This window comes from Cervus canadensis, chromosome 1 (assembly GCF_019320065.1).
Source record: "Cervus canadensis isolate Bull #8, Minnesota chromosome 1, ASM1932006v1, whole genome shotgun sequence".
Classification (NCBI taxonomy): Eukaryota; Metazoa; Chordata; class Mammalia; order Artiodactyla; family Cervidae; genus Cervus; species Cervus canadensis.
This window is the reverse complement of record NC_057386.1, coordinates 20310431-20338218: the sequence shown is the minus strand read 5'-3', so window position 1 is coordinate 20338218 and position 27788 is coordinate 20310431. Positions and strand designations below refer to the sequence as shown.

General features: G+C 43.8%; 1 protein-coding gene across 2 annotated transcripts; it reads right to left on the bottom strand.

The window, feature by feature from the left end:
• DNAJC7 (DnaJ heat shock protein family (Hsp40) member C7) lies at positions 1 to 27788 on the bottom strand. Of its 2 annotated transcripts, none has more exons than XM_043468735.1 (14): positions 27290 to 27788; positions 15669 to 15757; positions 14575 to 14699; positions 13959 to 14072; positions 13229 to 13303; positions 9080 to 9198; positions 8287 to 8440; positions 7606 to 7770; positions 6692 to 6783; positions 3608 to 3681; positions 3091 to 3237; positions 2707 to 2859; positions 781 to 843; positions 1 to 341 (listed from the first exon to the last, which is right to left on the bottom strand). In XM_043468735.1, exons 1-14 carry the CDS (start codon positions 27364 to 27366, stop codon positions 304 to 306), a joined length of 1485 nt encoding a protein of 494 aa, XP_043324670.1. In that variant the 5' UTR covers positions 27367 to 27788; the 3' UTR covers positions 1 to 303. The 2 variants fall into 2 exon arrangements, with proteins under 2 accessions (XP_043324670.1, XP_043324663.1); XM_043468728.1 differs by lacking the exon at positions 27290 to 27788 and adding an exon at positions 27023 to 27060.

The following is a 27788-nucleotide window of genomic DNA, read 5'->3' as shown; positions in this document are numbered from 1 at the left end:
TGCCAGAAAGGGTCAAAACATTTTATTCTCTTAATTTTTTTTTCTTTTTTAATAAAGTTAAACAGTAAAACAAAAATTCACAAGCTGCCCTGTCCGCCCCCCCGCCTCCCTCCCCTCCCCGCAGTCTTCGGCGCTGGCTCCCTTTCCTTCACCCCACTCACACAGACACAGGGTATCCAACTGAGAAAACGAAACTGCTCTAAGGACGTGGAGACGTGATGAAGGGAGGAGGTGAATTGTGTCCACATTCGAGGTTAAACTGAGCAAGTCTGCATTTTCTGGATTCCGGGTGGTGTCCTTTCATTAGCCAAACTGAAAAAAGAAATTCCCTGGACCAGAAGCTGCAGGGAAAAGAAGAGCTTGTCAGCTGGCTCTGACTTTCCAAGGGAACATCACTCTGCCCTGGTTACGAAGGGCTGCTTCAACCGCAAATGCAAAGCCATCTGAGGGTATCAAAACAGGCTGGGCCCCGGGAAGCAGGAGGACGCCCACGAGCAGGTGGTATGTGTGTTGTTCTAACACCTTCACCCTCACGGGGAAGCTCTGGTTAGACACCTCCCTGACCCCAAGCAGGTGTGGCTTTCATGCTCCTTAGGCCAGGTGTGCGCGGAAACCACCCCCGCCCACCCCCCCACCCCTCCTCAGCAGCACCCGAGGCGATAGATGTCCTGTTAGAAGAGAATTCTGCCACCTCCACTGATAAGCCTCTGACTCTCAGAGTGCTGCCTAACTGGGAAGCCCCTGTGTTGGCTTGTGGCCTGGGAACTCAGGCACACCCACCTTCAAAGCTGAAGCCCCCAGGACCACCAAAGAATGCCTTGAAGATATTGTTTGCATCAAAATCTGTGGAGCAAAAGAAGAAGCAGAGAAAGCACAAAAAAGTGAAAAAATCAGAAGTGTTTGAAGAGGAACTTAACAGAGAATGGGTCTCCAAAGCTTTCCCAGATAACAATCACTTCCCTCCTTTCCCCAAAGTCATGGACGAGAGGCAAGCCCACTACTTGATCCCACTTTGTTCTGTTCTACTTCCAAGTGTGTCCCAAAGGAAAGCTTTCCTTGCCTCAACCCACTTTGCTGCACCTTCTCCACAATGGGAAATGCCATTTGCACCCATACACTGTCTCCCTATAATGCTGGGGCTGCTCCTGGAAGGACCAGAAGCTATCTATCCCTTAAGTGCTACCAAGGCTGTATCTAAGAAAGACATGACTGAATGCATGCATGCATGTGATGCCATATTCTGTCTACATATGTCAGAAAAAAAGCTACCAGGTGGCAATCATGGTATTGGGACTGGCATACATTAGATCATTACTAATTTATATTCAACAAAACCTAAGGGGGAAGCTCAAGTAACCTGCCCAAATCACCTGGTCAGTGAAAGCAACAACACTGAATACTGCTGCCTCGAGCCTCCCCCAGCGCGGTGCTCTTCTCATCTGGCCATGGTGGGCCTCACATACCCAGTCTGCCTAAACTGCACAGGATTTATCTCCAGGGGCCAGTCCCACAGGCACATGGTATTTAAAAGTGAATTCTTTGCCTGTGTAGCTACTCATCTTCCTGGTTCCCCGAGCTCAGTGAAAGGCCCCAGTGAGTCAGCTGTGCCCAAGCCACTCTCGACTTAGTCCTCTGCCTCTCCTAACTCCTGCTGATGCCATCTCCCAACCGTGCCCTCGATCCTCTCCTAGTGATCTTGTTTTCCCTCCTCCCCTTCACCTTTTCTAAATCAGCTCTCCTCACTGCCATGACAGATATAACTCCAGAGCCAAAATCAGGTCCATGGCTCCCCTTCTTAAACCCTTCAACAGCTTTTGACTGCTTACAGCGCTTCTCAACTGCTGGGCAGAGCAATGTTTATTACTGTAAAACTTAGGTTTGTAAAACACACCCACCCACCCTGAACTGGCGAGGTCAGGGTTATCTATATAGCATCATCAACCTTATTTTAAGTTCCGAAAGATTTTCTCAGTGGAAGAGAAAGGGCTGGCATTAGAGGCAGTGGTCTGAGAACTGCACAGCTCAGGGCTTCTTTTATCTCCAGCTGAGCTCACGGTGAGCAATGATGCTCTCAGCTACGCTTCACTTCATTCTAAGTCTTCTGGGGAAACTGAAGTCTGTGAGGGCTTGTGGGAATGTGCCAGACACATAAGTATCAGTCATCAGACACTTTGCAATGGGAAGAAAAAAAACTTCCAGCCAAAAGGAAAAACCCAAATGTTTCCTGTAGCCTCTAAGGTCTGCCCCACCTACTGTGTGGCTCTGCCCCAAGCACCCTCTTCCCTCCGAGCCCTGGTCACTCCCCCACGGTGCTGTGCTTTTCTGCATATCCAAGCTTTCCCTTGCTAGTGCTGACCTCCTCGGCACTCACTCTGTACCCCTGGCACCTGCTGCACTTGACTGCCCTCATTGGGCTCCATGTCTATCAGACCCAGGGTAAGACTTGGCCCGTGGACCAGGGTTTGCAAACCCCTGGACTATGGGTTTGTTTCAGCTTTGTTATTTTCCATACCCATCACAGTACCTCACACATTACAGCTAGTCATCAGAGTGCACTTAACAAATTGTTGGGCATCACTGGCTGATGACATAAGACACCCCCACCCCCACCCTACTCCTCCGCCCGCAGAATGTCTTCAGGAAAAATGCTAACGTTTCACCGGTGTCAGTTTCAACCCAGGCCACCCCAACCAACTCCCAACTTACCACCCATATTCATGCCCTCTTCATCAAGGTCTTGTCCACTGTCATAGCGAGTCTTTTTCTTGGGATCAGAGAGAATGGTAAAAGCTTCTCCGACTTCCTTGAACTTTTTCTCCTCCTCCTTCTGAACTTCGGCACTGGCTCCACTGTGCCGATCTAAAGGGAGGAATACAGGAAGAACTCAGTCTCAAGAAAACAGAGTTCAAGGGAAAGACTACATCATGTCTCATTTTAGAATCCAGTACTTCCCACATTTGAAGGGTATAGAACTGAGCACCACCTTATTCCACCCGAGGAGCCTCTCTGAGGCTTTGGTGCTGGACTGACCATGGCAGCAGCCGGCCTGACCTGCTCCTCCCACTGAGCCCCGCTCCCCACCCGCTCTACCTGGATGGTGCATCAAGGCCCGCTTCCGGTAGGCTTTCTTGATCTCGTCCTCAGAGGCATTCTTGTCTACACCAAGAATCTTGTAGTAATCTTTCCTCTTACTCTTCTTCAGTTCTAACTGTGCATTTTTAAGGAGCTGTTTGTGTTCTGAAGGAAGACATTCAGCGTCAACGGATAAATCTGTTTTTGGCTTCCTTTACCAAGTCCCAGCCCCGATGCCCTGGAGTCAGAAGCCCTGTTGACCATACGAGGGGCTTTTATGATGTTTTCTTATGCAAACTAAAAAATCTATTCACACTTAGGTTCTTCACATCGGCCTCATCACACAGAAAATCAAAGTGGCAGGGAGAACTGGGGACCAGAAAACAGGTGCCTTGTCCCACATTTGGGATCTCTGCTCATTTCTTCCAGTAAGCTCCAGGTTCACCCTTGAATCAAACTACTCCCGTGTCCAGTTTTAGGACCTACAAGTCAGACCACACAGTTCCCTAAGGAACATGTGCTCAAAATTCTTTACCTTTTGTTTTCTCCGTCTGATATACTTTTTCATAGTCCCGTACTGCTTCTTCATACTGTTCTGTGTCCAAGTAACTGAGAAGGAAATACAGGGCAGTACAGCGACATAAATAGCAATGGCCTTTGGTATCACTCTAGGGAAAGAGGCATGGCTCAAGAGATACAAACTTTTGGTTGAGATGCTTCATGAAATAGGAGTTCTTAAGCTAGCCACAAGAAAAATTCGCTACCAATTCCTCAAGAAAGAGAGAGAGGTCTCATGCCACCTGCACCCAACCAGCAAAGTGATACACTGCTCTGAGCAGAAAGCAACCAAGGGGAGAACGTTCCTTCTGATTTCACTCAGAGCCACCGAGATGCATCTGGATCACCTGAGGAGAGACAATGTGAAGGTACCTACTTGACACTTGGGACTGAAACAAGGGAGAAAAATTATCAAGTGATATCAATGGATATGGAAGAGTCTTGAAACTGAAAGTGCCATAAACATGCGGGGCCAGCTCCAATCCAGAGGAGATGTGGATTAGTCAGCCACAAGAAGGATCAAGTTCAAAGTGGCGGCTGCCGGCAAATACTTCCATTAAGACTAGTCAGTCTGAGAGATATAGGTTAGTGAGACAGAAAAGGAGACTGTGAACACAGGCTTGATTCTATTTCAGTGGCACAGAGGAAGGAAGGACCCTGACCCAAGATGGGAGGAAACTAGCCTGACAGGCTGATCACCAGACCTTATAAATGTCTCTTCCACAGAAATAAAGTGGCATTTTCCTGATGATACCACTTGCTCTGAGACTGGCCTACTGATTAAACACTCTTGTAGGAATTCCAGAAACAGTCACCATCAGCTGGGGAGTGGAGAGTGACCATGCAGTGCAGCTTGCCACTGCACAGAGAGGTTCAATTTCTTAGGCCGCTGCCACACAAGCTCATCTTTGCCAACATCACATGGCACCCCTAGGCCTAGAGGCCAGGGCAGAGGGAGCATGACTGATGGGGCTGGCGAGAGACAAGCCCAAGATTCTTAAGCATCTCCAATTTTCTGACACATCTTGATTTATGACTTTTAAAAAACGGTGCAAAATCAATGCTCCATAGATGCAGGGCACAAATGCTACTAAGAATGCAGAGAACCCATTTTCAGGATCAAGCATAATAATATAAACTGAAGTAACACAAAATTAGTAACAACTCTGGGTAAAGACTGATGTGACAAAAAAGCTAACCTGATGGACTTTCCAGACTCTTACATAATGTACTAAAATAAACTTATATTACAGTTTCACTTCACACTTTTTTTAAAATTCAAGGACATCCTAACATTAAAGAAAACAATTTTAAAAAGAAAAAGAAAAGTAGAGCTTTAGGGAAAAGGGAAAGCTCCATTCAGCCCATGACTGGAGCTGCAGCAGAGGTCCGGCCTCTCCCCACCAGTGGGGTGAGCTGACGCAGACCCCGGCAGCACTCAGGCTTCTGGGAAGGCTTCAGCCTGAGCTAATCTCCAATACTTCTCGTCAGTCCCAGCTGCTCCAGAGGACTGTTGCCAAGTTCTCAGCCAACTGTGCCCAACAGTGCAAGCTGTGCTCCGTGGCAGGATCTTACAGCAGACCTACGCAGAGGACAGTTCTGTTTCTACCACAAAGATAAGGAGCTATCTGACCAAAGCGATTTCTGACTTGTTTATTGCACACATATGAAAAACATAAATCTTTCATCCCACTACCCTCCTAACAAATCCAGAATTTTCTGTTCTCTTCCCGTTCCCTGTTCAAACACTTCACAGTGTTCCACTGAACTGATACAGTCTTATGTATCTAGTCACCCCCTCTCTACTAGACATCTAGGTGAGAGTCTGCTTTTTTAAGCAGTAACACTGCAGTAAACATGGATGCAGCACTTTTTATCTATTAAAATAAGTCTTTAGCTGGTCAAAGGGTACACTACACTTCTGTATTCCAAAGCTTCCATGTGCGTCTGCAAATGGTATGAAAAGAGGCGATGACTGACGGTTAGTCTCACAGAATCTGTGTGTGTTTGACAGATTTAGTCATCTACTTTAGAAATTCACTTAAAAAAAAAAGGCACTACAGGAGAGCAGCTTCCGTATTTTTCACAAATATGGGTAATCTGGGGCACATTACATGGGAAGCGGCCCATGCTCCCACCACTGGTGAGACTGGGGAGCCTGAGAACTACGAGCTCGCTCACCAGGCAGCAGTAGCAGCCCCTGTCCTTTGGCTAGCACACTCCCCAGGAAACACGACGGCTGTGGGAGGACTGCGACATAACAAATGGGTCTTCCTCTAGGAACTTTCAAAGACAGAACATTTTCCTCTGTCTGGGAAATAATCTGAAGTAAGATGGATTTAGGGGAGCAGTCTCTCTGAGCCCTTGCTCATGTTCCTGTCTGGAGAAAAGAGTCAAGTGGCTTCAAAAATAAGATGAACAAGTATGCTGCAGAGCAATCTGACTCTGAAGGCAAATCTGAGCGCTGGATCTAGGCAGGCACATCCTGGCTCATAAATAACCTAGTCAGACAAGGATATTTCAAAGGGAACTTCCCTACACTGCAGGGATGCGGAGCCAGATTAAATCCCTTCCTATGGAAGCACTGTCTTCCCTAACCCAGAACATACAGGATAGGCACAACTCTCAACTACATAAGAGACACCTTATTCTTCCTCTTCCAAGCACCATACATTCATTCAACAAAGCATTAATTGAGTGAGCACCTACTGTGTGCTAAGCACTGTGTCAAGTTAGAGCAAAAGTGTACAACACAAAATAAAATCTCCAAAGGAAATGGATTTTAAACTTTAACAAAAGGAATTTGGGTCAGGCATCAGAGGAAACTTACTGACCGTGAGGGGCGTAAGACACAGGCATGGGAGACTGAGGGAGCTTGTGCAATCTCCTCCGCTGGAGGTCTATAAAGATAGCTCTAGGGCTGGAACAATCCCACCTAGAGGCAGGGGGAAGGACCAAATGACCTCACAACATCCCCGGGTCTGCTTCATCATCTACAATGCAATTCCCCTGGCAGGCCAGCAGCAATGCCCTCTTCCCCCCACCCACCAGAGGCACTTACCACTGAGCTCTTCTCAAGTAGGCTTTTATATACGTGTCATCGAGCTTCACTGCATTTGTGCAGTCTTCTATTGCATCATCTAGTTTCCTAAGCTTCAGGAGAAAGAGAGCAGTCATACTTCACATCTTCGGTGACTGAGCCCAGAAGCTGTGGCCATGGCTTCAAAATTCTAAGAGGATCCATTAGTCATGCTGGCCCACTGTCACATTCATTCTTAGAAAGCAAGTCCCTCAGAGGGCTAAGGACACCAAATTCAAAATTGGGTTCGTTTCTAAGTGATGGAAGCCAGGCACACTTATCTGCAAGCATAAACCACATCTACTGTTCCAGGTTAGTGCCCAACCAGACACGGCAAGAGGAAGGGTGGTTCTTGCCTCCTATTCTTCCAGAGGCCAACTGGAGGAATAAGAATTACTGTTATTTTTTAAACCACTAAGACTGTGCAGGAGTAAGGAGCCTATTCTTGTTTCCTGATGGTTGTGTGGGACAGCACTTAGGGTATTTTCCAATGAGCATGGTGACCATCAGTTATACTGGGGAAAAAAAACTAAGCCTGCCTCATATTCTCATGTCCTCCAAATCCCTCCTAAAAAAGAATCACTTGGTTAGGTAAAAAGAAGCAAAACTTGCTTTAAAAATTGTCTCAATGCCTTTAGACATTCTTTTTTTCCCTAGCCATTTTTTTACTGGAAGAATCTTGAAGAACAGGTGGGAATATCCTTCTAAACTGTCCCTCAAGTGTCCCTAAATTCCACAGAAAAAATAAAAGCTTGCCTCTCAGAAGGAAGTTCCTCACAAGCTGAAATATTAACCTTTTCTCTTCTCATCTGGTTTACCCTTACTGGACAAAGTTCCCAAGACCTTTTTCTTGGCCCTTAAAAAGATAGGCCCCAAGTTGCAGACCAAGTGCTTACCTTGGAATTAACCGTACCCCGATTACAGTAGAGTTTAGCATTTGTTTTTATATTGTTGGGGTCTATCCCCAGGGCTTCTGTGTACAGTTCATATGCTAGCTTGTAATTTCCTTCTTTAAATGCTTTATTCCCATCTTCTTTCTTTGCTTTAAGTGCTTTGGCATTCTACAGAGAAAAGCAAGGGGAGTTTCAGTTCACATCCAGAAACCCTCAGACCACTGCAGAGAGAGTCCAGAGTCTATTTTCTGTTTCTTAGATCCCAGGATGGCCCCCTACCCTGCCCAACCCCACCACCTGGGCTATTTGTTGCTCATGGGTACTTGCTACAGAGTGGACAGGAGAAACCGAGATTTATAAAACACCACCAATGAGACCTGTGTTACCCAGAGTTTATCTCTCTCTAGTCCCCAGGATAAGCATTACTATCTTTTCTTCACTGAAGGAAGAAAAAAAAGAAAAAACACTGAGATATTAAAAGGATCTGACTCTAAATGATCGTAGTTACCTTCAGGCAAATACAAAGTTGTCCTGAAATAAATTCTAATGAAAGAACCAAGCATCCTGGCAAGGTGGGAAGAAGTGTTATCACACTCCCTGTGATGGGCAGAAACCTTTCGCCCTGTCTTACAGGTGCAAAACGGAAGCTTTCTTTCCTGCCCAGCTCTGGTGCCTACAACTTACTCTGCAAGCAACGCAGGCCTTCTCATGGTCAGGAGCCATCCTGAGAGCCTGTACAAAAAACTGAACCGCCTTCTCAATACAATCTTCATAATAAAGGCAAAGACCTCGTACATACAGAGCATCAGCATTGGTGGAATCCATTCGTAAAATGTCACTGCAACAGCCAGAAAGGGGCACATTCAGCTGTGGTCTGGATTTCCCTCACCGTTACTATCATTTGGCCATTTTTTTTTTTCTTGACCATGTGTCTAATATGGAAAATATCCAAAGGTAGATTCCCAAGAACTCCTCCCAAATTACCTGTATCCCACCCTTATACACTGTGTCTCACAATCTTTATTAGAACAGGGCTGGCAGATACAGCCCACAGGACCAAATCCCACTTGCTGCTGGATTTTGTAAATAACATTTCCTTGAAATCCAGCAATACTATTCATTTATCTATTATCTACGGCTGCTTTTACACTGTAGTGACAGAGCTGAACTGTTAACAGAGACCACACAGCCTGCAAAGCCTAAAATATTTACTAACTGGTCCTTTACAGTTTGCAAACTCCTTGAGTAGAAACAAAAGAACACTTAACATCTGTTCTTTCACATACAGGTCAAGTACCTATTGAACTTTGTAAAACCTTAAGTTTTCAGACCTGTTCTAACCTTTGGCTTTAAGTCCCAGGAAGGTCTGATCACCCCACCTATAGGACCATATGTTACTCCTGATGTAGAGAGCTGCTGGACAGCATTTGTTCAGTGCTATCTGGCATTTCACTGCACAACTGGCTTGACTTCATACCTGGCCACAGACTGTGCTTCTGGGTAACGACCCAGCATTGCTAGACATTCTGCTTTGAGGATTTTGAAGCGATGGCAGGCAGGGGCGTATTCTAGGGCACGGTCCATGCAAAAAACCACCTATGGGGAAGAAGAAAGCAAATGAGGTTCTTCTTCCTGAACGCCAGAAATGTCTTCACTTTAGTCTGGTCACAGGTAACACAGAGATTCAAGGGAAAGTAATGCCAGAGGTTCAGGAACATTCCTAAATTACCAGATTAAACCACTGAAATGAGGAGAGCAGCTGATCCAGATGATGACAACGACAGCAAACATTTACTGAGTACTTTAATTCACTAACTCATTTAATGCTTGCAACAATTTTATCAAGAAAGTTATATTACTACCTTATTTTTAATTTTATTTTTTCTAGCTTTATTATTTTTTAAATTAATTTATCTGACTGGGCCAGGTCTTTATTGCAGCACACAGGCTCGTCGCTATGGCACATGATTGTCTCTAGCTGTGGCGCCCAGGTTTAGTTGCCCCACAGCATGTGGGATCTCAGTTCTCTGACCAGGGGTCCAAGTTGTGTCCCCTGCGTTGGAGGCGGATTCTTAACCACTGGACCACCAGGGAAGTCCCTATTACCCTTCTTGACTGATGATAAAACTAGAGAGATTAAAGTAACTTGTTCAAGGTCACCAAAGCTAGTAAGTGATAAGAACAGAATTTGATCCTAGACACGAAGATCCAGAGCCTATAACCCTAATCACCATGCTAAGGTGCCTCCACAGGGAATCTGATCGATAATGACTGTGATCAAAACTCTCATTCTTGGACTTCCCTGGTGGTCCAGTGGTTAAGAATAATCCACCTGCCAATGCAGGGGACCCAGGTTAGACTCCTGGCCTGGGAAGAATCCACATGCAGCAGGGGAACCGAGCCCACGCACTGCAACTACTGAATCCCATGGGCTACTCTAGAGCCCATGCTCTGCAACAGAAGAAGCCACCACACTGAGAAGACCACACACCGTAACCAGACAACAGCCCCCACTCACTGCAACTAGAGAAAGCTCTCGTGCAGCAACAAAGACCAGCACAGCCCAAAGTAAATAAAATTAAAAAAAAAAAAAAAACCACCTCTCATCCTTCTAGCAGAAATACTATTATTTGCTATTTTGTGTAATTCATCACGTTTAGCCTAGTAAGAAAGACAAGGAACAGCAAAAAAGAGCCTGATAAAGACTCACTGCTCCCTATACTACTGACACCACTCAGAGTTCCCTCCTTTCTGTGGCGTGAGCCTCACATCTCACTGACTGCGCTAGTGGCTACTCTTCCACTTTAGAACAGAATATCCAACATATTAGCTAATCTTCAGTGGTCCTAGACTATACTTACCACGTCATACTAACCAAAATGTAAGTCACACACACACACACACACACAGCTGGAATTTTTTCAGTCTTTCAGCTTCATAAAGACTCTCCATATATTTCCATCTTTTTTCTCAGTTTGTTCTCTGAGCTTTCGCTTTTTGTTTATCTGCTATTCCTGGGAAATCCTTCTTGAATCATATTCTCCTAGGAATAACTGATCCAACAGAGAAATCTTGAGTTCAGGGACACCTATTCCCTCTAAGAATATGGTCATCGGGATCAAGAAGTGATGAAGTTTGAAAACTTAGAAATAACTCAAATTCCATCAACAGGAGACTAGTTTAGGTAATGTAGACATTCATAGAACAATATGTGGATCTAACGCAGAATGAAGAAGCTCTCCATACTGATATGGAAAGACTTCCAAGGCCTATTAAATAAATAAAAAAATAAAAAGGGCAAGGTATAGAACTTTGCATAGTATTATTACCTTTCATTCAAAAGAGAAAAAAAAAAAAAAAGAAAATGAAGAATCTGTATTTGTATTTGTTGGGAATTCCCTGGTGATCCAGTGGTTAGGACTTGGCGCTTTCTCTTCCAGGGGCCGGGTTCACTCCCTGGTTGGGGAACTAAGATTCTGCAAGCCTCACAGCACGGCCAAAATCTGTATTTGTTTATTTATGTAGACCAAAACTGTAGCAGAAAATAGAACAAGAACAGTGCTTACCCCGGTGGTGAGAAATAGACAGATGGAAGACAAGTTTGGGGAAACACTTATCATTGTTTATACTTCCCCACTTCTGAACCAGGAATAGCATTTATTCAAATATTTAAATTTAAAAGTAAGGGAGAGTAAGTAAACACCATGACCTGTTGCACCTGGAAGACTTCTGCAGTGTCAACAGTGGGGACACCTCACCTTGAACAGCACAGGTTATACCCTGGAAATTCTAAGGACCATAGGAAAATACAGGAATTGAGTAGGGGAGTCATGGTGCTAATTTTCCCCTCCTTAAACAGAAAAAGAATTGGGGGAGAGCAGTCAGTCAAAAGTAAGCAGTCACACCCTGCTGCCTTTGCTACGTTCTGTATGGAGACGGTTCGGCTCCTGGTGGGGAGCGTCAGTTGGAGCCTCAGGGCTTCACTTCCCACCCCCACCTCCCCAGGACTATGGACAGCTGCAGGCAAAAAAGATCTTTGTTTCTTACAAGTTCATCTGTTTCCCCTGCCAGGATCATAATTCTTCATTTGTGACATCACCATGAACTACAGTGGGGGGGCTGGGATGTCACAAACAGAGGATTCTGTCACAAACTGGGGATTCTGGCTCCAGGATGGGCAAGAAAGAAAAGAAACCCAAAAGACCGCCTTTCGAGACAAAGCTTTTGCTTATGTAAACCTCAGAAAACGTGACAGGAGGCAGAACTGCTTTCCAAACACACACACACAAAGTACGAACCACACTACAAAGACACTGTGGTTACTAAAACCAACGGACAGAAGAGGGACGCTAATAAGTTAATACTGGGACTCTATAAGCTAATCAGATATTACCAAATAAAGACCATCACAGTGTGTGACTTAAGAATGATTCTTAACTATACCCTTTCATCAAGCATTTGAGGACCTGCTACAGAAAGTACTGAGCAAATTCCCACATATGAATTGACAACTCCAGCTCTTGTATGATACAAACTTCTTTTAAGTGATCCTGAAAACTGATCCTTATCAATGACTTTTAACCCTTTTCAGGGCCACTTACCTCCCTTTGAACCTAGTGAAAGCTGCTTCCAAGTTCCCTTGCTCAAGACCTAGAAAGATACCTGCAACTCAGATACCTTTCCCATGTTTTACACAGGTCAATCCCTTTGCCAAGTACTTTTTTCATGAACTATCATACACCACCATAAAGGACAGTGGTGTGCTTTCATGGAAATGCTTAACACCAAGAGGGTAGTGACGACAGGCTATAAACACTATTCAAAAACGTAAAAGAGGCCTCTACTTTTTATTTATAGCTGCATTCAGTTCACAGGTATTAAAGCTAGCTCTCATTATTCTAATAAAAATATGTAATCCAAACTTAATATTTAATTCCAACTGGCTTTTCCTTTACTAACACACTTTTAGACTACTACCTCCTATCAGAAATAGGAATGAACTCAAGTAACAGACTTGTACTGCTTTTTATTACAAAGTGAAATATAATTAAGAAAAGAAACACTTCAACAAAAAAAAGTTTCTTTTAACTCTGTTGATGTGGAGCAACAGGAGCTCTCATTCCTTGCTGGTGGGAATGCAGGATACAGGCCACTTTTGAAGACAGTTTGATAGGTTCTTGCAAAATGTAACCAATTTTTACTATAGGATCTAGTAATTGCACTTCTTGGTATTAACCCAAAGGAGGTGAAACTTAGAGCCACACAAAAACCTGCACACAGATGTCTAGAGCAGCTTTATTCATAACTGCCCAAAACACGTTGTAACAAATATATCTCTGGAATTCCCCTCTGGAGAATGTGCACAGGGGGAGGCTATGCAAGTATGGGGCAGGAAGGTTATGGGAAATCTCTGTACTTTCCTCTCAATTTGGCTGTGAACCTAAAACGGTTCTTTACAAAATTAAGTCTTTAAGACAAAAAGAGGGAAAGAAATGGTCAATGCCAAATTAAAGAGAAAATTTACTATTTTAGATCTTCTGTACCATACTACTCCTCTAATTACCACACACACACACAAACTTTGTGAGAGAAGTGTAGATGAGATTTCTACATAGTTGTAGTTTACCTTCCGAAAATCCCGCTTCTCAAAATCCGTTTCTGCTATTTTCTCATATTCTATGACTGCATTCGCATTCTTGAACTATACCAGAAAAATCATATAAGAGAGTTTTAATGAAGCTGTAGATTCCACCACCACAAAACCCAACAGGGCCTTGATGAATTTATTTAAAGAAAATCAGAACCATAGACTTTTCACAAGTCATACTGGTGAAGATGTAGCCAAGACTTCTTAACAGAAAGGTTAAGGCTCAACCTTCACCCTCAGTTTGAACTTAAAAGTCAGAAATGTAAGAACCATGACAAGATGCATGTAAAATAAGAGGCACTATCAGGGATTTAGTGAGATTCTTACTAAAACATATCCAACAGTAAACAAGGTAAATAAGAAAATGGAATTAAAACATGTTTTAGCTGCTAACAATTAGGATCTGAATTCATACAAATTTTTTAATCTCACTCAAATCAGTTTCTTGATGCATCTGCCCATGCCCCACTCCCGCCAACTCAGAAACTCTCTAAATTTCATAAGATTTTCCAAAGCTGTAAATCATATTCAAAACCCCTTTTACAGATAAGGAAGCTGAGGCTCAGAGAGACTACGAGACTTGTGCACAGTCACCCAGGTGTGGCTGATGGCAGAAGTGAGACAGGATCTCGGTTCTGATTTTCAAGTCCCTATTCCTCCCAAGTACACCACCGTGTTTCCTCTGATACAGACAGGGTCAAGCCCATACCTCCTGCTGGGCCTGAGCATTTTTATGATCCAGTTCTAGGGCTCTCTGGAAACTACGACATGCCGCCATGGCATTCCCTAGAGATAGGTGGCATTTGCCTTCTCGTAGATGTCCCTAGGAGAAACACAAACGGGGAAGGAAAGGAACATGACTGGCCAACCAGAGGGACATCAACAGCAGGAACACCCACACAAAACCAACAAGGGATGAAAAGAGCCGCAGCAGCAGTTATCAGCCAGGGGTGATTCTGCCTTCCCGGGCACATTCAGCAGTGCTAGATACGTTGTTGCTTGTCACAACTGGGAAAGCAGGGGTCTGCTGAAAATATCCTACAATGCATAGGACAGCCCCCCACAATAAAGAATTATCTGGCCCCAAATGTTAATAATTGAGAAACCTTATGTTAATAATGAGAAATGTTAATAATTAAACATTTAAAATAATTTAATTAATTAAAATTAATTAAATGTTAAAATAATTAAAGAAATGTTAATGATTAAATAATCATAAAATGTTAATAATTGAGAAATGTTAATAATTGAGAAACTGAGAAACCCTGGGCTACAGGAACTCAAGTATAAGCAACTTAGTACCCCGAAACAGTCCTATTACATACCCGGACAAAACTGTCATCCAACCTCACTGACTGCTGTGCATCCACGAGAGCTTCCCGGAACTTTCCAAGCATCATCAAGGTGGCGGCTCGATTCCCATAATAGCTAGCATTTTTAGGACACATATCTATAGGAAAGGCAGAAGAATGTGAAACAAAGTTTAGCACGGGTCACTGCTTCAAAAACTCAGGGGCCCCGACACCCTCAGAACTATATCAAGACAATCAAACTATAAGAGGAATGTTGGCATGCTCTCTTTAAAGTCCATGGCCAAATTTTTGACTTCTTGTGCAATGGACAGTAGCAATGGTGAAATCAACTTACACATCAAGTTATTTAGAAATAATTTATACTGAGCTTTAAAGTGTACTGATTATCTTTTAGGAGTGAGGGACTAGCACATTTATCTTAATGATTTGTATTTTATGTAATAAGATACAAAAATGAATTTGTATTTGTTGAGTTGGAGGTGCAGACAGAGCAAGTTAGGTGAGAAAAATGCTGATAGGAGATTAAAATACTGCAAACTGAGCATGTAACTAAGACTCGTTAGTATCTACAAAGGTCTCTTTCAATTCTGGTTTCCTCAGTGTGAAATAGATGACCAGTCCAAGTTCGATGCATGAAACAGGGTACTCAAAGCCGGTGGTGCACTGGGACAACCCAGAGGGATGGGACGGGGAGAGAGGCGGGAGGGGAGTTCAGGATGGGGGACACATGTACACCCGTGGCTGATTCATGTCAATGTATGGCAAAAACCACCACAATATTGTAAAGTAATTAGCCTCCAATTAAAATTAATTAATTTTAAAAAATCTACAAAGGTCATTTTCTAAGACAGTAAATGAATTGGCAATGGTTGAGGGGATTAAGGTGGATATCCTTCTGCCATATTATCTAGAATTTTTGGAACTGCCTTTAATTTGCCAAATGAAGAACCACCTGCTTGAGCCAGAAAAAGTTATTCTTTCAGGTCATTAAACTCGAAATAGTTCACGCAGTTAACAGTTATCAACCCAGCAGAAAGATTACTTCTTACAGAGGAGCTATTTATAACAGCATTTGGCAAATTATTTTCAAGCATATTCCTTCTCACCTATGGCTTTTGTATAATAGTTATAAGCTTCATTGTAATCTTTCTTGGCATAGTAGGCATTTCCTTGTTCCTTGAAAGACTCTGCTTCTCTGAAAAGGAAAGAGAAAGAGAATCAAGTTACTATACCCAGAGAATGACCTCTGTAATCTCAAGAGAGCAATCTTTTGGTCTAGAGTCCCCAGCACATTGAGCTGAAAGTTAATGTGATACCTGAAGGAATTTACAGATTTGTTCAATGGGCTGATGGGCCAAAAGGAGGTGCTACTGAGAGAATCTGAGTTTTTCAGATGCTATATTTTTTTGTCACTTAGATACATTCAAACTAAATCAAAAATTAACTCTCTTATGCTGCCTGACCTCCCTCTCACTATCCCTACCTTTAATCATTCCCTTAGGACTGACACCAATTTATAGACACTCTCTCACAGAGACAAAATTTTTATATTTATTTCCTTTCCACTGTGTCACAACTCTGTCTCTAGCAAACTGACAAAACCAGTTATAGGAAATTCCTTTCAGGGGCAACTGATTTCTCAATGTGCAATGAGTCGTATCCTTGGAATCTTGATGATTTATTCTTTCGAAAACTGGGCTCATGCACTGGTCACCGGAAGGAAAGAGCAAAAGCAGGTGACAAAGATGTTAAAAACATAGCATACTGGTGTTTAAGAGGGACGACAGAGCTGAGTGACAGGAGACAACAAGAACTTGGGAGACAAGAGACAAAACATCGGCTGCCAGAGTCACACTCCAAGAAGGACCCACCTACTGTAAGTCTCTCTGTCTGTCACATCTATGTGGATGCTTACTGCTCCCCTGACCATCCCTCTACTACCTTGCATAACCACCCAATGGGTAATATCAAAAATTCTGCCCTACTCCAAGATCCATTTTTTGAAGCTGTGCCATGAGACAAACTATACTTTCAAAAAGAAACAATGATATATAATGGGGAATTATAATCTTGACCAAAGAACTAAAATCAAATCAGATATGACCAATAATGTCTCAAAGAACAAACTTGTAACCTATACCAGAGATATCCAAAATCCCTCCAATGAATCACCCTAATGACCAACCTGAATGACAACGATAATTCTTTACCAAAAATGATTACTGTAACATAACTAAACATCTGGGCACTTCTGTTGTAAGGAAGAGTAATGGAATTTCTTTTTTTTCTTTTTCTTTCCTTAACACACGCTAAGAGCCCAGTTCAAGGGCTGCCTGAAGTGGTGATGAACGTACAGTTCTTAACCTTGGTAATGGTATAAGAAGTTTACAGCTTGATTCTATGCACTGTGGTACTGGGGAGATTTGTGATTTTATTTACTCATGTATTTTAAACTATAAACTGGTAACGCCACCTTTTATTGAGGCGATCTCCCTTTCCACTTTTTTCCATCACTGCCTTGGCAAGTCCCACTAACATGAAAGGTCTGCTAGCAGAAAGGAGAGGCAAAATGGGGGACTTCCTTGGCAGTCCAGTGGTTAGGATTTGGCACTTTCACTGCAAGGGCCCAGGTTCGATCCCTAGTTAGGGAACTAAGGAAAAAAAAAGAAAAGGAAAATGACCTATAAACGTTGACAGGTTTGATCTGTGATGGATTTGAATTATTATACCAATTGTCACAATGCTGTAAAGAGGCCATCTGCTATTAAAAGTTCTCAAGAAGGATCCCTCAAGTGCAAGACTTATAAGACCAAGAACAATCTTTCTACATGGTGAACACCATACTGTAACAGTAAATTAAGCCAGGCACTATAAAAATGATGAAGAGCCTATCTTTTAAGAGCAGACATGCCAGGGACTCCCCTGGTGATCCAGTGGCTAGGACTCTGATCTCTCAGTGCTGGGGCCCTGTGTTTGATCCCTGGTTGGGGAACTACATCCCACATGCCACAACTAAGACCCTGTGCAGCCAAATAAATAAATAAAAATAAATATTAAAAAAAAGAGCAAACATGCCAAAAGACTGAAGAAAGGACTTCTCCCACACTGGATGTCAGAAGTTGAGTCAAACCACTATGAAGAAATGGGAGGAGAAAATGCAAAAGAAGTATTAGACCCAAACTGTACCTGAGAAGACCGAGCCTTCTTTGAGAAGACCGGGCCTTCTCTTCAGTCAGCCAGTGGCTAAGACCACACAAATTCCTGAGGAAAACTAAAGGCAGCTGGGCACTCAGATACATGCTGTGTCAGTGCAGAAAGCTTGTTAGTCGAAGATGGAACAATCTAAAATAAAAAAAGATGGAACACTCTGGAGAGCTACAGAGAGGTGCCCTTTCCTTCCTGAAAGAGAAGGAAGCCATAAGTTCAGCACTGGCTTTCTATCCAAAATTCTAAAAGATGACTTCTGTGGAAAATCAGTAATCATTACTGAGGCCAGGCACTTTCCATACATTATCTTATCAGGTGAGTTTCATTATTCCCATGTTTCAAAGGAGGAAATTAAGGCTTAGAGGTTGAAAACTGGCTGGAGGTCACGGTGTTGACCCACACCTGGCAGATCCCAAAGCTGAGCTGTACCCTATCTACTATACTGAGCTCTCTCTAACACTCACCTCTACCTATTGCCTGAGACTTTAAAAATTAACCTGTAATGCTAAGAACAGTGAATATGAATTTCTTTCAACTAAGACACAAAACAGCCCCAGCATATAAATCCAACTCCAGACAGGCAATCTGGATTTAAATGAGCCAAATGACACTCCTAACAATTAGTCACAGAGAGAGCAAGGCTTCTTTCCCTTTAAGATGCATGACCTAGTGAACTGGACTTTGCCTCCCCCAAGAAATGCATTTCATTTTAGTAAATCGTGAGTAGATTCCATTCTAGAGCAAACAAAGCGAGTAATGTAGAGTCAGCCCACAGCAGAAAGAACAAGAAGAATTGTGTTGTGACAAGTTACCATGTTTTTAACCTCACACTGCACAGCATCAGGCCAGAATTAGCTATTCCCACACAACTGCCTCATGAAAAGGACTTATTTTCATAGAAACATGGTTGATTAACAGCTGCCTAAACAATGGGTACTTAGTGCTTTTAAACTGAATGCTTATTTTTTGCCTCCAGGTCCAACACCCAAAGCGGAGTCCTTCCTTCACTATGAACCTCCCCACCAAATACACGATGAGCTTTGACCAATGAGCCTGACCCTGCAAGACCAGTCAAAGAAAGAGTGGATCTTTGGAATCCAGCATGGCAGCAGCAAGAACTGAACAAGGCTGCATCAGGAACAATTCCAGGGTCAAATCCATTCAAGTCCTGCCTGGGAGTCTGAGAAAGGGCTGAAGCTTGTTCAAGTTGCCCTTACAGCTGAGGGACTGAAGGATGAGATGTCAAAGGCGCAGGACTGGAGAAGGAGGAGAGCTGGTTAACACTGGGACTGAAGGCAATCTGGCCGTGGCATCTGTCACTCCACTCAGCTGCCAGTCAATTAATTTGAGAACCAAGTGAGGTTACATGTACCAAACTAAAACACATCAGTACTAAAAAATGAATTAAGGTTAATTGGATTCACATGGATCGGGTTAAAAAAGGAACAGATTCAAAAGGGACTACATTAAACTACAGATTATTTTTATGGCCGCAAAACAAAATTCAGACTAAACTCTGAAATACAATACCACATCAAAACACAGACTTGGTCAGAGCTGACCTGATGTCACTATTAACATCTACACTACATTTCTAGTGCATTTTCAAATTTTCAAAACATTTCCAATGAGGACCCAATATTGTGTGTTTTCCAAAAGAGGAAGAGCTCGTGAGGCACCCAAGGGGGCTGCACAGGTTTCCTGAATCTTCGAGTCTTAAGTTTTCCCCACTAGATCCTGTTAATGGCTAGGTTTTAGGGTTAAAACTAATTTATCCAGTTTCACACCCAATTCCTGGATCAACTCCAGGCAGAATAAGTGTCACTTCTCTGATTCACTGATGGGATGCTGGGAATGACTACCTCCATCAGACCAGTCCTTTCACTTTAATAGTCAGCAACAAATTCCTGTGAAAACAGCTACTGAAAGATTTTCCAAAAACTCTGCTCTCTTTGGATGTATGACGCAAAGGCGTCCCACAGCAGGATCAGTGCCAAAGGGCCAGGCTGCCTTTCCTTCACAGACAAAGGTAAGAAGACACTCCACTCTTGTTCTGCTTTGCTACTTTAAAATATTATTTCTTTACTTTTCGAAATAACCTCATCAACCAGAGAGCTGCAGCATGGAAACCTGCTCTTTTAACACTGCTGCTGCTGCTACTAAGTCACTTCAGTTGTGTCCGACTCTGTGCGACCCCATAGACGGCAGCCCACCAGGCTCCCCCGTCCCCGGGGTTCCCCAGGCAAGAACAATGGAGTGGGTTGCCATTTCCTTCTCCAATGCATGAAAGTGAAAAGTGAAAGTGAAGTCGCTCAGTCGTGTCCGACTCTTAGTGACCCCATGGACTGCAGCCTACCAGGCTCCTCCGTCCATGGGATTTTCCAGGCAAGAGTACTGGAGTGGGGTGCCATTGCCTTCTCCGTCTTCTAACACTATACATGCACTAAAATCTGTACATCCTCTGATCATGTGGTTCCATTCTCTAATTTAGCATTCATTCACCACAGATGCTAATTACACCAACAAACCCTGCCAAGGGAATCCTTTGGTATCACACAGGTCTTAGCAGGGCTCAGCATCATGTGATCAAATCAGACAACTTGGGCTTATGATCACCAGCCAACTTTGCACATTTATAACTCAGCTAAATTAAAAACACATTAAAACACCAAAGCTGAAATGTAATGTGTCCCAAGTTAGATGCTCTACAAAAACTTCCATTTTCTCTCTAAATACTTCCATGATGAACACTTAAACAATACCTTTGCCGTAGGCCAACTAGTCTACCTTCTAGAAATGAAAGAAGTATTTAGAAACTTTACAACTCTCACTTAAGGCAGGATTCACTGGCAAGTAGTTTTTTTTGTTTTTTTTAAATGTCTCAACATTACTGGGTTCTCTCTAGAATTACTTCACAGGTATATTTGTAATATACCGCTTTTAGATTTATTTTACCCCAGTGCATGAAAAATAAAGACTTTACTACTCTACATTTGCAACTGAGGAAATACTGATTGATTAGATTTCTGAATGATCAAAGTGAGGGGGTGGTGGGTGAACCACTGTGCTCTTATTTCAAGTATTTGGCTAGAACAGATTTTTCATAAAGTTCAGCTCTTCCAATAGCCATTAATAACAGTTTAAATCAAAACATATGTAGCAGCTTGAATGAGGTCTTTTTTTTTCTTTTTCTTTGCATTTTCCCAATGTATTCTGCTACTTCAGAAGTGGAAGAAAAATGAAGCTTTGCTAAAATTACAACTCGGGACAAAATGATTTCTTGTCAGAGAAAAGGAGTGTTAGGGGCCTCTGACCTGGAGACTATTTTACTGGCAGGAATAACTTTATAGAAAAAGACCTTTCCTTTCTTTACCCTCAGGCTTTTAATAATTATATGTTATACTGTCAATGAGTCAAGTATCCTTTATGCATTTGTATTATATTTAGTAATTCCAAAATGTCACCCTTACTCTATGATTGCTGCACCCATTTCTTTTATTCAATCAAATTTACTAGTTGCCCGTTGATCTAGAAATGCCCTCCATCCTTCAGAATTTACAGGATCCTGGCCAGTTTCAGAGCAGAAATTCCTTTTTCCTTCCCACAGTGTGAGACCTCTTGTCCCCAAAGGCAAGTCACAGGGGCCGTGTCATGCGTGCTCTCTGACCTTCACGGAGAGTAAAGGAAAAGGAGCCCAGAAGCCTTTCACTCCAACTTACCAAGTGCATGTTATTCGATTTCTTTCTATTTAGTCCTCTAACCTAACAAGTTTCACATGAATAGGTGGAAGTTACATATGACCTGGAACAAATCCCATGGACAGAGGAGCCTGGCAGGCTACAGTCCAAGGGGTCACAAAGAGTTGGACGGGACTTAGCAACTAAACAACGTGATTCCACAGATAAGAGTGTTTGCAAAATGCAAAGCGCTGCATACTGAGTGCAAACAAAGGCCTCATAAAGGTCCAGAGAAAACAGAACCTGGTCTCTATCCAGCTGCTACATGTTGGTAAGGGTGGGCTACCCAGCTTCTTTCCCCCAATGTTCTGTAGAATAGAAAGCTCCTGCTTTCACTTAAAAGCCCAGTTAAAACATCCGCCCTCCCCCAGAAGAGAGAAGGAGATGGAGGTGAAGAAAATATACCACTTCAAATTGTCCTCTGTCTGGACACTCGCAGGAGTCTCCACAGGGGCAGAGCCAGAAGAGACCAAGAGCTGCCAAGGGCAGAGAGACACAGACTACACAAGGCAACAGCGCTCTCTACTGCTGAAGCGGGAAGGACGCCAGCCAAGGCCCCGGAGCAGGCTCTGGTCTTCTCTTACTCAGAGGGGGAAAAGAGGAAGCAGGAATCAGTTCAGGCTGGACCGAAATCTCATCACTGAAAGCAGAAGGATATTCTCACAGAAATAGAGAACTCAACTTTGTTAAATACTTATGCTAGCTCCTTAAATGGGATGTCACAATCTATGGCATCTACTTAACCTTCATTTACCCCTGGGAACAGGAGACCCAACCATAAGGCTGCTTCTGAGAAGTAAGCTTGGTAGACGCTACTCTGAGGACACCAGCCACTGGCTTTTCAGCATTAGCCAGAGACTTGTTTTCAAAAGATCTCCCTGAACCCATCATTTTCTATCCCTTGGTTTTCCATTCTGTGACATCTCCCATTACCCTCACGGGGACACTATCATGCATCAAAAATCAAGAACTAGGGAATTCCTCGGTTAGGACTCCACACTTTCACTACGGAGGGCCTGGGTCTGATCCCCAGTCAGGGAACTAGGATCCCTGCTATCCTAGCTGCGCGATGTGGCCAAAAAATCTAGAACTGAGGAACTACAATTAAGAAAAAGGCTGCTTTCCAAGTTGTTTTTATGTGTGTACGTGTATGTGTGAGGGGGGTGGGGGGGAGTGGAGATGGAAACCATAGTCAGCCATCTATATTGCCAACTGTTATTTTGCTTCCCAAGTTTTCTTGGTTCTTGAGTTCATCAGGTGGTTGATGGTCTCAGAGCAAACTACCCCAGGAAGAATTCTCAGGACAGCAACACCAATAAATCAAGGTCCTGCTTGTCTCAGACACCCTCCCCAGAAGCCTAATATTAGAATGAGAAGAGACAGTTAACACTTTGCTTATCAGACAATCTGGCCTCCCCACACAAAGTCATATGCCAATAGAATATTAGATCTCAGAATCAGACTTTGAAAGTCAAATATTCCTGCTCATATTACCATTCTCAAGTCTCAATCACTTATACCCCTGCCATGGTAGGCTAAAACACAGAAACTGCTGTTTGGATCTTGCATGGGGAAGGGAAAACACTGTCAATCCAATAAAATGAATAGACTACTGGAATAACTTGCATGCCGAATCCTGTTCTTACTGCTGAAATTTAGACAGTTTAAAAGAATACCTGGAACGACCTCTAAGTAACTTCCACATCACTCAGCACAGGAGAAAGGGGACCAAACATTAGTGAAGGGAGAAATGGGCTCTCAGAGGGACTTTGCATCAGACCACAAGGCACCTAGGCAGCCACCGGCCATTGTTCTTCAATCTCTTAAAGGCCTAGAGAAAGAAAGTAAAGGCAAGTGCCTAGTAGGCAGATTTTGAAAACTTTAAAACTACTAGCTTCAATGACTAAACCAATCCCTGATTGGTTGGAATGTACAATAAGCCTGGGCTTTAAGCCAATCAGAGTTCTGGTCGTTGGGAATGAACTAGACAGTAGAGCAACTGCCACTCACTTAGGCCAACATTTTATTAAAACTGCTCAATTTACCTGGCTTCAGCTAATATGTGGATCTGAATTAAAGCAGCAGAGAACAGAGACATCCTTCCTCTAAACTCTACCTTTGCTCCTGCTATGATTAATTAATAATTTTGCCACTTGTTAGTATCAGGGTTCAATCAACTATTTGCTTGTATTCAGGATTCTGTATTCCTAGGCTTAGCCCTTCCTTAACCATGACTTATTTGTCCCGTGTACCATTTCTCCATGGGACACACATGAGTATACCACACATACTGCTGAGAGCAGAGTTTCTCTCTGATTGGGGCTCAAGGTCAAAGACAATTCCCATTCACCTTGCAGGCTTTGTCTAGTTGCCTGCCCTGGAACTTCAAAAGAGTTTAGGGGGACAAAAACCTAAAAATTTGAAACAAAGTGGGGAAGAAGAGGGACAGGCATCCCCGCAAGCTCCACAGTTAAGGCCACAAACTCCAAAACACTCCAAGGAGCTGCACTGAATAGCAACTCCTGGAGACGGATTCAGGGTTCAGTGCTTCCCACCACCAATATGCAGAGAGAAAGAAAAGGCAAAATTTCAAGAGTTTAGTTTACAATACTGAGGTACTAAGAAAGAGCCTCATAATGATTGTTCTTGTTTATCTCCATCAGGAAAACAGATACTGAGATGATCAGCCCAAGGAATCAGGTTAGGATACCCTGCTCCCTGGTGGCTCAAGTGGTGAAGAATCTGCCTGCCAACGTAGGATCACTGGGTCGGGAAGATCCCCTGAAGGAGGAAATGGCAACCCACTCCAGTATTCTTGCCTGGAACATCTCATGGACAGAGGAGCCTGGTGGGTTACAGCCCATGGGGTTGCAAAGAGTCCGACACATCTGAGCACGCACGTATGCCCTGCTCCTCAGTCAATGGCTCTTGTAGGGTCTTCCAGACCTCACTGCTCAGTCATATCCCCAAGGGATATGCTGAGATACACAAGTGCTTCTTCTATTGATAAGCAACTTGAAATCCCTTGATTTTACCATAATAAAGACTACCTACAGTGACCAAACTGCTCCCCAATCTGGGAAATTGGAGCAGACAGCCTTCACTCAAGATAGGCATTCATAGATCAGGTAAAAAAATCAGCAACTTCTCAGGAAAATGAGAAGACTTTAAATTAGCTGAAATAAACCACCTCAGAAATTGAGTCCTCTGGGATTCCCAAGCAGCTTTATCTGTTCTGGTGGGCAAAGAGAAATAATAATCCTCACATTCAGAAGCCCGATCTATTCTGGACTGCCAACTAACACACCTTTCATTCTAGCCTTTCAGCTATGAGGGAAAAAAGAATTTTGTTCAGAGGGACAGGCAAAGAAAATTGAAATCCACTTCTTTCTCTCTAGAGACTCTAAAGCTAAGGAAATAAAACATGCAGCCTTTTTTTTTTTAAAACAATGCAGCCATTTAAAATGCTACAACCATGAGGTGGAACATCTTGAAAGCTCCTCACTCTGCCCTCTATGGGACTATGATAATCCAGAGGCAGGCTGCCCTTGGGCCACAATACAAGGAAGAACTCCTTGCTGGACTTTACAAAAACAACCCAAGAGACCCATCAACGATCCTGTCCCCAAGTGAACTGGGACTATGACTGTAACAAGAGACAACACAAACTTGGCCAAATAACTAACCAAGTCAGGTAGTAAAGGGCATTTGTAAGAGACATACCTATCCCTACCCTCTGCTGTGGCTACACATGAGGGCTCCAGGATACGTGAAAAATGTGAAACCATCTTCCTCCAAAACCTCTAAGTCACCACTCCATTTTCAGCATTGGAAATCTACACATAAACAAGGCTTTTCCCTACTAACAGAGTCCAATATTTACCCTCCTAAGGATGTCTTACAAGACAGAAAGTGAAACTGTGATATTTTTGCTTATTTCATTATATTTTCCTTTTGACGTTTTTTAAGTGATACACAATAAACATTCATATTTTATTATGTTTTAAAAAGATCTATATGTTTAACATACAAGTCTATTTCATAAGAATGCTTTTGTTTTTTTTCTTAGTGATAGCTAAAACAACCATGTATTTTACACTCAATGAAATCTTGAACTCCATGAAATAAGGCAGTTAAGATAAGTTAACACCTTTCCTTATTCTGTTAACTGCTAGCAAATATCATGTTTTTTGTGTGTGTGATGTGGGGTTCCCAGGTGGTGCAGTGGTAAAGAATCTGCCTGCTAAGGCAGGAGATGCAGGTTCGATCCCTGAGTCGGGAAGACTGCCTGGAGGAGGAAATGGCAACCCACTCCAGTATTCTTGCCTGGAAAATTCCATGGACAGAGGAGCCTGGCAGGCTATAGTCCGTGGGGTCAGACTGAGCAGGCAGGTGATATCACATGGTCACATTACAGCATCACCTGTTTTACCTTTTCTTATGATAGAATATCCTCTAAGGCTGAAATTTTAAAGATTTGCTTTACATAGGGGCTTTGACGTGAAATTCAAATTAGGGACAGTGCCCACATCAGAAATTTATACTGAATTCATTTACAATTACATATAGCCCATCCCAGGGACCTACTAACCTGCAAACTACATTTTGTCAAGGTTCTCAGCTCCCAACAAGTCAGGAACTTGAGACAACTGGCTGCAGTAACTACCCTTAAGCTAGTTAACTATTCATTCTGCCTCCTTGAGTACTTCTTATGTTTCAAATCTGGATAGTTAAAAAGAAAAAAAAAATCTCGGAATCCTGATTTCAGATCTCATGAACTAACCACCACCTCAAACCACCCAGAATGAAGCCAGAATGGCCTTGGTATAAAGATACGAAATATGTGGGAAAGAGACTGTGGGAACTGTAGTCAATTAACTCGAGGTTGATAAGACAGGGCTCCAAACTTCCAGAAGCTTTTTGTTAATTCTGCTCCATATTTAGGACAAGAATGACTACCCACAACTGTGTTCCAGCCCCACTTCCAATAACCTGCCTTAGCTGTAGCCAAAATCCAGAGTGTTCTCGAAAACCACTCACTCAGCAGCTCCCTTGGCTGGTCCGGACTGGCAATCTCGAGGCACTGCGGCTGCCCAGCAGCGCCAACAGCCCAAGCAGCTGCCCTCCTCCTTGCTGCTTAACTTAAGAAACAGCCCTGGGAAGAATGAGGATCTTCGGAAGGGTGGAGGGAGAGGGTTTGACGTGTACAGCATGAGACAAAACCCCTCACCGTTCTTTCTCTATCACCTTCCACTTCTGGGGTAACCGAAGGACCACCAGGTCAATCATAGAGACACACACAGTCACCTCGGGCCCAACTAGTGCTCGCTGGGGTACGATTACGGAGGCAAGGAGGATGAGGACAGCAAAAGCTCTGGAGATGCAAAGGGCTGATAGACAACAAGGTACAGAAATTAACAAGAGAAGGAGGGGGACGGGGGCAGTGTAAGAAGGCATCATTATCGCCGTGCCGCCTCCTCCACCCCGCAAAAAACCTCCAAGATCCCCTCACAGACCTGGCCTCTACAACGAGAACGACCTTCCTCTCTGCTTGGGGTACAAGGCCATACCTCAGCTCCTCAGCAAAGCGGAAGCGGGAGAGGAGGGCAAGCCTCCAAGAGCGCCCCTTCAGGGGGTCCATCCGGACTCAATCTCAGATTGGGGAGGGGGGGTTCTCGGAGGGCGGGGCATCGCCTCTACAGGGGTTGCACCACAGCAAGGACGGGATTCCCGGAGCCATGGAGCTGAAGTTCGCCCCTTCCCCTACCCTGCCACCCAGTTACCTCTTCGTCTCCTCATCGTCTAGCAGCTCTGGCTCGGTCGCCGCCATTACCACATCGCACTCCGCGGCAGCCGCCATCTTACCGCCGGGACCAGAGAGCCGGGTGGGAGGTCGGCGGTGAAGAGCACTTCCGGTCGGAGCATCGAGCAGCTCAGCGGCGCTGCGCCCAGAGGGGCTCCCTCGGGCCCGTCTACCAGCGAGAGGCTCCGCTTCGGGCCAGAGCGGCCTCCCGCCCCCGGAGGTCCAGGGTGGTCTCCGTGCCGGGGCGGGGGCCCAAGCACGGTTCCTGTGCGTAGGGGGCGCCACTTTACCCGTGGGGCCGAAGAGGGTATAGGAGGGTGTCGCCTCTCTAGGCTTCGGCTTTCCTCAGTATTCTGAGAGCTTCGTTGCCATAACAACTTCCAATCCTAGAGCGTCTCCGGTGATGCTCCGGGAGTCTGAGCTGGGTAGGGACGCGGTGACCCAGGACCCTGGAGATAAAGAGCACCCCCTACTAATAC

Bases quoted from the DNA above. Each gene is read 5' to 3' on its own strand.
- DNAJC7 (XM_043468735.1), bottom strand. From the start codon at position 27,366: ATGGCGGCTGCCGCGGAGTGCGATGTGGTAATGGCGGCGACCGAGCCA. The intron at 14,700-15,668 runs GTGAGAAGGAAT...CCTTTCCTATAG, and splicing joins CTATTATACAAAAGCCATAG to ATATGTGTCCTAAAAATGCT. The intron at 14,073-14,574 runs GTATGTAATAGG...TGTTTCTCCTAG, and splicing joins TGGATGACAGTTTTGTCCGG to GGACATCTACGAGAAGGCAA.